This window comes from Ascaphus truei, unplaced genomic scaffold (genome assembly GCF_040206685.1).
Source record: "Ascaphus truei isolate aAscTru1 unplaced genomic scaffold, aAscTru1.hap1 HAP1_SCAFFOLD_717, whole genome shotgun sequence".
NCBI classification, from domain to species: domain Eukaryota; kingdom Metazoa; phylum Chordata; class Amphibia; order Anura; family Ascaphidae; genus Ascaphus; species Ascaphus truei.
Window position 1 is genome coordinate 116,530 of NW_027457051.1, and position 10,948 is coordinate 127,477.

Sequence of the window (10,948 nt, forward strand, 5' to 3'; positions counted from 1 at the left end):
CACACCATCCTGAGGAAGGTCGCAGAGACAGAAACATTGGTTTCTGGATGATAAAGATCACATTGTGATATTCAGCCTTGCAGGGCTGTGTCTATTTCATCGGAGTATGGTGGAGTATTTATCTATATCAGGCCAAAATGCCAGATGACTTATTTGCGAATGGATGGGAATCCTGCATGTTCGCATAAAATGCACATATCTTGGCCATTTCTGAATGCGGGTAATCTTACCCCCTCTATGGAGGAGATGTATTACCACTACTCTGAGATTAAACGCAGAGCAGCAAGTTCATGCATGCAGAATTGAAGCAGTGATATTTATTGAGGGGCCAAGCTGAAAATGAACATGATGGAATATAAAGCAATGCTAAGTAATACCATATTGCCTCTTACTAGACCAGGGGTGGCCAAAGCCAGACCTCAACGGCCACCAACGGGTCAGGTTTTCAGGATATCCCTGCTTCAGCACAAGTGGCTCAGTCAAAATCCAAGACTGAGCTACCTGTGCTGAAGCAGGCATATCCTGAAAACCTGACCTGTTGGTGGCCCTTGAGGACTGGAGCCCTGCACTAGACTAACTCTAGGGATAAATACTCAGTGGAGAAGTATTCTCTTCTTGCTGGGCATGGTTAATTGCACACAACTTGGCTCACTTTAATTGGAAGTCCATTTCGTTTATGCGGATACTCTGTATAATTAGACTTTGCAGCGGCGATTTCACAAAAACGTCTACTTTAACCATTAAACTTCCACAGTTAAGCATTTGACACGGGTATAATAGAAGGCCCCTGTGCGTGTGCAGTGATGGGAGACTGAAAAGACCCGCTTTGAGAGTTGGCACCTGGGCATGTTAATCTTATTCCCACATCCCTCCCCCGTTTCTGTCCAAATCTGTCATGTCGGTAACAAATCCAAGTACAAAAGTATTACCCCCGTAGGTAACTCCAGCCCCTTCTATTTGTTTCCATGGATTGATGGCACATTGCCAAACCCACAAAGATTTGTATACTTGGACAACATGGCCCAAAACAGTTCTATTCCAAAATACCCACAACAGCCCATTCACCTGATTAATCTGCACGGAGTCTCATGGAATAGCACCGCTTCGTAAATATGGGCCCTTATTACTTAAAAAATTATTATTGTCATATTTGCTTTTGCAAAGAGCTGGCAATGTACCCACTGCACACAGAAAATGTGCCGACGTCTCTACAACGGAAGAACTGACAATCTGATCTTTGATGCCTGGGACACAGGGAAATAAAGTGACTTGCCAGAAGTCACAAAAAGAACAGACACTGGGATTGCCAAAAGGCATTAATCTTACAGCCAAGCCAACCCTAACATTACAGTACTTCTGTACTGCTGTGAAGCGCTATGTACATTAATGGCACTATATAAAGACATACATACGTCAGGCAGACTATTATTGAATAAAGACCAGTAGATGATCAATTCAATAAAATAACAGAGGTAGTCAAGCAATGACCTATTTTAATAAAATGGGAACTGGTCTTATTTCCAAATACTACCTTTAAGTTCTGTCAGTGGGTTTGGAAAGCTGCTAAACGCGTGATAGCAAACAAGGAAACACCAACTGACAGCAAAGAAGGTTTCTGTCATTGCAGCCCCCCCCCCCCCCCGTTACTATACTGTGACAACTCCCCTTGTGGAAACTTTCTTCAGAGAGGCTCTTGACAAAGGGACATAGCTCGAAATGTCGAGTCTCTTCAGGAGAGTGTGTCAGCCATGTAAGTTCTCTCTATTCTGTATACAGCCTGTCTATTTAATCTATTGCAATTGTCACTATCTGGGTATGTACACTGAAATACAAATACTTTTTTGATAGAGACTAGTGTCCATCCTTTCTTGAAATTTAGATTTGGGTGCTTTATTCCCCCGTACCTGTCTATAAACCTTAAAAAACACATCATGACTGTGCCCTGCAATGTGACTAAATGAAACAGATGTATACAGTATCTGCAATGTGTGCAGTATATTACGGGTATTGCAGAATGAATTAGAAGGCTGTTGCAGTGATGTACGCTGCATGCTCAGTTTTGGTTTCACTTTGGAGTCCCTGTCAGTGAGTCTATAGCAACTGGTTTGTTTTCAAGGTGCAATCCCACTGTCATTTCCATAAAGCAAAAAGCTGCAGCTCTGCCACACATTCTCTCACTTTGTTCTGTAACGTGGGTTTGAAAATGTTGGAAAGTTCTATCTCCAGAAAACACAATAATAAAAACATTAAGGAATGAGGGTCCATAACTATTTCCGCTCATTACTACTAGATATAACACAACATCACATGATGTGACACACAGTACGTGAGTAGTACACTGGTAATGTCACTGCCTTTGATGTGGAAACACCCAGGTTCGAACCCCAGTGTTGGGTTCTTTCTCCTTATGAAGTTTGTGCCATTTATAAATCTAAACAAGGAATGGCAATACTAATTGTATCATTTTTGCATTTGTTTATGGTACACGGTGGGGATAAAGTTAGCCCCTTTGGAGGTGTTACGTTATTAAAGTAGATGTCAAACACAATATTGTAGTATTGTTGTTTGCCTAGTTGAAGAATAAACCCCTCAGGCGTAAAGATACATTTGTCACTGAATAGGAAATTAAAAAAATGACATAACTATACATGGACCAGTGCGAATTAAATTGGAAGCGCATAAGACCAGCAGCAGCAATATAGATGTGTACAATGAGGTTAGTGTCGCAAAGTACGAAGCTACAGTGTACATAGCATAATAGTGCTGTAGTATAAAATAAATAAATGTACAGATCAACTGATACAAACAAGCCCTAAAAGTCTGACAAATCTGTCAGCCTGAAAATATTCATTTTTCACTGTCAGTATAGTATAATACAGCACTAATCCCTTATTTCTTTAAAGCATGAAAAACTACTGTCTATTTAAGAAACTGACAAACACAAACACACACACACACACACACACACACACACACACACACACACACACACACACACACACACACACACACACACACACACACACACACACACACACACACACACACACACACACACACACACACACACACACACACACTTTACTACCCTATGTATGTTTCAGCAAACTGTCATTTTGCATTACATTAAATACACAATAAATCTTATTTTTAGCAAGTGTCAAATTATTTTCTCCATGACAGATCCATGCAAAAAAATAACCATTGAAAAAACAAACAAAAACAAAAAAATAATACTTGCACAACAACTGATCTAAAGCTGCAAAATAACAAAGAACAACGTTGGTCTCCAGAATATGCAAAAAAAATAATCAAATTAAACACAAGAGAAAGTGACAGAACAGCAAAAGTTTTAGCAAAATACAGGCCAGCAGTTTCCTAGCAACAGAACACACACTTCCCACACGTGACTCGCGGGGGCCAGGCACACGGGCTGTGGGTTGGTTTTTTTTCAAACCGATCAGAGGGTTCTACAACGATCCGATCAGTTTGGGGAGGGAGGGGGGACCGAGCCTGCGACACCGAGTTCCCATGTGACCCCCAGACAAACCTTTCGTGTCCAGCTCCACGTGGATGATGTTTCCCATCACGGAAGTGCTGTGCAGGTTGTGCACCGCGTCCCTGGCGCCTTTCACGGTCGCAAAAAGGACTTTGGCAATTCCCAGGTGCTTCTTGTTTTTGGGGTTGTAAAGGATCTCCACCTCCTCCACCTCCCCGTACTTCTTGCACATGTCGCCCAGGAAGTTTTCCCGGATGTTATCGTTCAGTTTGGCGAAAGTCACCTGCTTGGGGGGCACTGGCCCCACGTAAAACTCATCGATCTGAGAATAAACACAACGGGGCAAGCTTCACAACACCATTTATTCCAACGGGGGTCACCAACTAGCCATGGAAATCTGCATGTTGCATTTAATCCACCTCGATTATAAAGTATATTTAACATGTAGTTAATAGACGGTCTTTTAGCAAATAAAAAATAGGAACCACGTGTTTTAATTAGTGAAACAAAAAGAAACTCATAAAAAACCCACTATAACGTGACAGTATTACTCTCAGCTGAAGTAGCAGTAACCGGCCGACAGCATACATGCAGCATGTGGGTGCAGGGACACTTGGAGACAGGGAAGTTAGTAATACTTGGGAATATCAGGGGATCCGGATGTTGATACATCACAGAAGGTATTCCCATGTCTATGGATCAGCAGGTGCTCGGTTAAAGGGGTTAATACACATACAAGGTAGCAGCTGCTATGAAATACCTTGAGTTTAGGGACAAGTAAATCCAGTTCTTTAGTTTTGGTCCATATCCGACCCATTCTGGGATCTCTGACTGAATCCACTGGGGGAACTCCGGAGTTCTGAAAATAAAACCCACACATTAACACAGCAATCCCCCCCCACAACAACAATAACAGGAGGACTGGTGGAGTGATAGGAGAAAGGGGGAGGGGGGGGGATGTTGTGGGGAGGAAGTGTACATCTGACACACTTGTCAAGCTGCACACATGGGACACTTGCTGGAAGGGAACATGAGCTGGGTCCATTTGGGAAGCTGGAGATCCAGTTGATCAGATGCAAGCGTATCCTGGGTCTAGGGGATGCAACTTCCACATCTCTGCCAGCTTGAAACCATTTCCCCAACACAGCTCACCCCTGCAAACACATGCATGTTACACCCCCCCCCCCCATTCTCTCTCTTCCCTCCTGATGTCTCTTGCTGTTACACCACATACAGGCATGCTGAAGTGTAGTCCATCATAGCGGTAGAGTTTGTGCTGTCCCTTTTTCAGAGCCGGGTCAATAATCAACTTGTAACTCCTCCAATGGTGACCTTTCTTCTCCCCTGAAGTGCCAGCTTGGTTTCCAGGCTCCATACCGTTGATCCAAGCTGACAACAAAAACACAGAAATGAGCAACACCACCACACGGTATTATGCAGCACACACACGGGGGGGTGGGGGGGGGGGGTACAATAATAACAATATATAAAGGGGACACAGGGCCAGTCACCCCTCCCCTCCTCCCAGGTGGGTAGCAGAGGAGCCAGCCTCACTTGCACTCAGCTTTCTTCCAGGGTCCTCTGGGTTCCTGTCTCTGTCCCCGGGCTTGGCCTCCTTGTAAGACATGCCTCCCTCACCCCCAGAGACCCCCCACCCCCCTGCTCCCTCCCCTCGCGGGAAAAGCGAAGCCGGCTTCACAGGGCCCCCCTCCCCCGGTTACACGGCATGCCGCGGAAGGGACCCTGTCTGCTTCTTTATTGCGAGCCAACACATATTGTGTGTGTGTGAGGCTGCTGCCTGCTCTGGGGCGTCCCACAATGCACCGCGGCCAACCCCCTCCCTCTGCCTCTCTCTCCTCAGTCTCCACAGCGGCTCCGGGAACCAGCCTGCCTCTTCCGCTACAGCAGATTCGTCAAATCTTTTGCTACTCGCTAATTACCGGCGGCGTTTTATTTTTTCTTTTTAAATATATTTTTGAAACCACTTATTTTTATCTCTTGTTTTTTTTTTTTTTCCCCGCTTCAACGTTGGTAAACATAATTTTTTTTTGTTTGTGGTTGGGGGTGGAAGTGTGTGTGGAATCTGCGGCGCTTAGGTTTACCTGGCGCCTCAAAAAAAAACAGTTGCTGAGACAAGATGGAGCCGGCCGGGGGCTCGCGCGGTGCTCGTACTGAGGAGACGGACGGGGGGGATCTGCCTTGTTCGCGGGGGGGGGTGATTGACCCGTTTCCCCCCCTCACCGCTTGCGAACCCCCCCTCTCCTCCCCTCAACGGCCGCATCAACCAATCACAGCCCGGCTTCCATTTTGTTTTACACTGGGGGGGGGGTTGGCAGCGCCAATAATAAAAACATCCCCCGTTTTTCACGTTTCCGGTAACCGGGTTGGGTTAGGTGGGGGGGGAAAGCAGGGACCCGCCGGTGATGTAACCGGGGGGGGGGAGGAATCACTCCGCCTCAAGGCTGCGGTGACGTCACTGGCTGGCGGAGGCTTTCCCCCCTCTCCTGAGCCAGCCAATCAGCGCCCAGCTTGCACCCGCCCTGTGAGTTATTATAGAGCGCGCTCTGGAAACATCCTTCATCAGACGTCGGGGAGAGGCCGCGTGCGCAGGCAGCCATTTCCTGCAGGGGAGAGACATGGCCTGCAAATAATAATTATATATACTGGGTTTTTTTTTTTTTTAATTTATTTTCCTTTTTCAACCCCAAATAATGGATGCTTTTTATTTTAATCCATCACCTGCTCTCAGGACTGTCACTGTGTGTGCTTTTTTTTTTTTTTTTTAATGTTTGACAACACTGCAAAAAGGAACATTGTTTTTTTTATGGGAAGAGGAAAAATGAACACACAAAAAAAAATCAGGATTTCCATCATTGTAATAATTTGGGTCACCTAAGTTTGAAATTGAAATAAGTAAATATATATTTATATTAATATTAATTAGGTGGGGATCTGCTGTGTGTAACTGTCTATGGTTGTTCATGAACAATAAATGTTAAGAAATGATCCTGTTTTTTTTTTTGTTTTTTCTCTTGTTACACATGCATTCCTTGGGCCACTTGTGAACGTTTTGTTCTTTGCAGTCAAGTCTTCAACCCATTTAATTTTTTTATTTTGTAAGGTACCTTTTTATTAAGGAAATGTCTAGTTTTGGTTCTTATTACATTAGTACTCAATCAATCCTCCTTTTTTTTTAATCAATGTAATACTAATGTTAATGTCTTTAATCAGCTCCTTCGCATGTTCTTTCTTTTAGGCATGTTAAACAAATTGACACGTAGGTGAATTTGCCAAAGGCTTTTCCATACCAAACCATATTGGGATCTACAAGATTTTCTTACATCAAACTGATTTTTCATTTTTTAATGAGATTTTTGCTGCCTCTAATCAGCAATCCTAACTTCTTTTCTGAAAGCCAGGACCCTGCAGATGCTTGTACCATTTCCTGTGTCATCCAATACCTTTTTGTGCCAGTTATTTTTCGCTTTTTCCCCCCTTGCTAGGAGGAAAGATGTGTATATATTTTTCTTATATTTAAAGAAAATGTAGATATCATCTTTAAACCAACTTGACTCCATCCTGCACCCATCTTGGTGTGTCCAGGTAAGTAAATCATTGTTGTCCTTCAGTCACAGAATAGCAGGCAGGGCCCTGTCTAACAAATTGTCATTTTAATCAGCACGACATTTAATGTGTAACACTGCACGGTTCTGAAACCCCACTCTTGGATTTCCCTTAATGTCTCTGGCAACACCACACATTACAGTTGTATATGGTAACCCCAAAAACCCTTCATTAAATGCCTGAACACACCATTAATAAAATACGTTTGCTATTCCTCCCATACCCCAAAATGCCCTATTCTAATTCGGCATACACCATAACCACACCAAATACACACATACTGCATGTAAGTTAGGCTTGGGTTCTTGGTTTCATTCCCCAGACCATTGCATATAGATCCAGTTTCCTATAACGATCAGATATAACCTTGATAGAATGTGGGTAGGGTTGATACATTGTATCTGTTCCTATAACCTTACAGCCGCCCCCTTCAGCCTGCAGACCCTGTTCCTGCCATCTCTCTGTAGCACCACACCCCACACACGGCCATTTCTCTGGCACAGAAGAAGCTGCTCCCTGGCTGGCACGGGTCTGTGTATTACCAGCACACACAGCATGTTTACACTGAGACATGACGCTTCTTCTACCCAGGCTGCAGGACTGGTAGGGGTGTTGTTTTTAATAATCCTATCCATAATAATCCAGTTGTGTTGTGACATGACACATGTCTGTGTGTTTGTGTGTGTGTTTTTGCCTCCCAGATCTGACTGATGTGCAGGCTCGGGAGGCAGCAGGCAGGACCCCTCTTCAGCAGCCCTGGTTGTGTTTGCTGTGTTAATATCCCATGTTGTTGCTGAGGGAGATGAGCCTCTCTCTTCTCTCCCCTCCCCTCCCCCCCAGCAGTGGTGCTGTACACCGGAGGCTGCTGGGAGTCTGGCATATGACACCCTGGCAGGGAGTCAGATCATGGCTCTGTTCCCAGAAGGGGGTGGAAGCTGTTTGCTGAGGGGGAGGGGTACTCCCATGCACTTAACCCCTTCAGAAACAAGCATTTACTCCTTTGAAAAGCATTCGCTGCCTTGCAAGGGCCTTTAGCACAACATAGGGTATGTATGTGTATATACATTAAATAATACAAAACAAAATGACACATTCAGGCACAGGATTTGCATAAATATACAAAAGTCATTTATTTAATCATCAATGTTTCGGCTTATACATAAGCCTCTAGACTACAGAAAGGTATATGTATGTACATATATACTTTATTTCATTCAAAGTCCTCTGGAGTGCTGGTCTCCTGCTTGAGATATATATATATATATATATATATATATATATATATATATATATATATATATATATTGAAAAACGAATAGTCGCTACCATTCTGGGGCGAACAAATTGCTTTTATTTGTGCGAGCGTTCGAGGGACACTGATTTCCTCTTCTGACGATGTTACAATGAATAAAGCAAGAAAGGTTTAACTTAAAAACAGCGCATCCTGGAATGTATCTGTGACTGAAGCCTATCCCTCCCCCCTGTGCTGTATGCAGTTTATGACTTAAGGTGTTAAATGGTCCCTGAATGTTAGTGATGTAAGAGTATCCATTGTAACACCGCTGGGAAAAGATCATTGTATCTCGAAAGCTCGCACAAATAAAAGCATTTCGTTAGCCACAGAACGGTATCGACTATTTGTTTTTGATTATTAAGCTCGGCTAACACGGTACAGATACCTCTACATAATATATATGTATGTGTAATTTTATATATATATAATTATATATATATATATATATATATATATATATATATATATATATATATATATATCACTGCTTTCAGCTAACACTTATTTGAAAGCAATATTATGATGCATGCAGGTCAGGATTTTTTTTTTTTTTTTAATTAGTTACCTATTGTCATCGACCAGGAACAAAAGGCGGTGGGGCTTAGAGGTGGAGTGTATACCCTTCTCTGGGGGTGGGGTGCTTTCTGTAAACGTGTAATGTAAATATTCCAAACAGCAGGGAAGACGTTGCAGGAGTGAGTGGCTTCATTTGCTTGTAACAGAGCTATATCTTGCAGCGAGATTACAGTTGATTGGGTAGAGACTTGTTTACAGGATTCAAGGGACATCATTGGCTCAATCAATATGGATTTTGTTTAAGAAGGGAATCCCTGCAGACATCAGTCATATTTGCCCTGTTCCTTTTGTTACAGAGCCGCTTTTGAAAGCACACACACAGACCTCGCCTGGTTGTCTGTGGCTGCGACTATTGTGCGTTTGCTCGCTTCACAAAAGCCTGTTTCCCAGCAGGCAGAACGATCTGCTGATCCTGTGCAGCGAGTGAGTGGGCTGAGCCAGTCACTTGACAAATGGAGCCAGTGCGTAAACACATTCTGGTTATACCAGTTGGCGGCCATACAGCGCTGCTCGCTCTGCCAGCAAAGGGATTTCAATGCACCAGGGCTGCTCAGCAAGTTTCACAGCGACTGGAGTAGGAGAGGGTATTTGCAGTACCTCCGCTACTGCTCTGAGCAGCGATATTCCTTGCACTCACTGCGCGCATATATTTTTATAGCGCCAACCGGGCACCCATTGCTTTACGATTTTTGTTAAAAAAAATTGTACAAATGTTGCGATGCAGGAATAATGGCGATGGAATACGTGCACCAAGGCAGACATGTCGTAGGGAAGCTTTCGAAGGGCACGGGTGGCCCTTCAGGTCCTACCCTCTCCTGAGCGGTTGGAAAGCTTATAACATGGAAGAAAGGAGCAATCCGGCTAACCACCCTTCTTTCCTTACCAAGGCAGACGTGACCTTGGGAGAAAGGGGTGCCTGCCCCGAAGAGCTTGCAATCTAATCGTCACTTGTGGGCAGACTTCCCGGAACAGTGGGAGTGTGTGTAAGGGCGTGCTGTAATTGAGGCAGTAGCCCTCTGCCAATATAGATCTGCATCTTTGTTTTTATGCTTCTCGCGCTGCAAGTCCAGTCTTCCATCTCCCTGTGTATTGCGCTTTGTAATATAAGGGGCGGGGGGGGCTCTAGAAAATGATCAGTATTATTGCTTATGGCTTCAATGCTGGGAATTGTTATACAAATTGTGGAAATTATAAATTGTTAACCTCTTCAGTGCGTAGACACCTTATACATATAGAACATGTCACTATATATAGATACATATCATATATACTATGTATGCATATCCATTTTCAATACATATATATTATGGCAATAGATACAATATACATTTATACATGTTTTTTTTAATAAGAGCGTTAGAAAAGTGTCTATACGCGCGCACACACACACACGTGAGTGTATCTATCTGTCGATACATACACACACGTACTGTAAGGCTTTTGATGCTTTTGCTTTTCTATTTAAATGTCCAGTTCTTTATACTGTAAATGTTCTCCAACTCTCTCTTTTTAAATTCAAGTCTAGTATTGTGGCTGTGACTCATGGCACCTGGGGCTTTGTCAGGCGGGGATGGGTCCATTGCAAATATCGTGCTCCCTGTAACATTTGGAAGTCCGGAGCAGGTGCTTAAAGCCCCTTAATGACTCGGGCAAGCAGACCATAACATGGCCCCCACAACGGCAATGCCTTAGCTAGACATAGATGCCCTTCGCTGTAATGGGCGATGTGCTCAGGAAATATACAGATTCATGTTCTCCCTTTTACTTCTTATCCTCTCACTGCGTTTTAGGCTTCTTTGGTATGAAAAGGGCCAATTTAAAGAGGCAGAAAACATTTATATATATAATAAAAAGAACAGTGCGGTTGTCTTCCTGAAACTATAATCCTACTAAGAGGAAACCTTTATCTGTTTTGCTATCTTTTAAATGAAGAATATTTTCTTCACTGGACCTCT

At 43.5% G+C, this 10,948-nt stretch overlaps 1 protein-coding gene across 2 annotated transcripts in view; it reads right to left on the reverse strand.

Moving 5' to 3' along the window:
• The window catches only part of SETD1B (SET domain containing 1B, histone lysine methyltransferase), a 48,203-nt gene extending 42,768 nt beyond the window's left edge, over positions 1–5,435 (reverse strand). The window contains exons 1-4 of one of the 2 annotated variants that reach the window (XM_075584692.1): positions 5,054–5,433; positions 4,734–4,888; positions 4,260–4,358; positions 3,551–3,821 (exon numbers count right to left, since the gene is read on the reverse strand). In XM_075584692.1, coding sequence (XP_075440807.1) covers positions 3,551–3,821; positions 4,260–4,358; positions 4,734–4,888; positions 5,054–5,126 — 598 coding nt within the window. In that variant the 5' untranslated portion in view covers positions 5,127–5,433. Of the gene's footprint in view, positions 1–3,550; positions 3,822–4,259; positions 4,359–4,733; positions 4,889–5,053 lie in introns of both variants that reach the window. The other variant, XM_075584691.1, reaches the window with a different exon arrangement.
• Between the last annotated feature and the right edge of the window lie 5,513 nt (positions 5,436–10,948).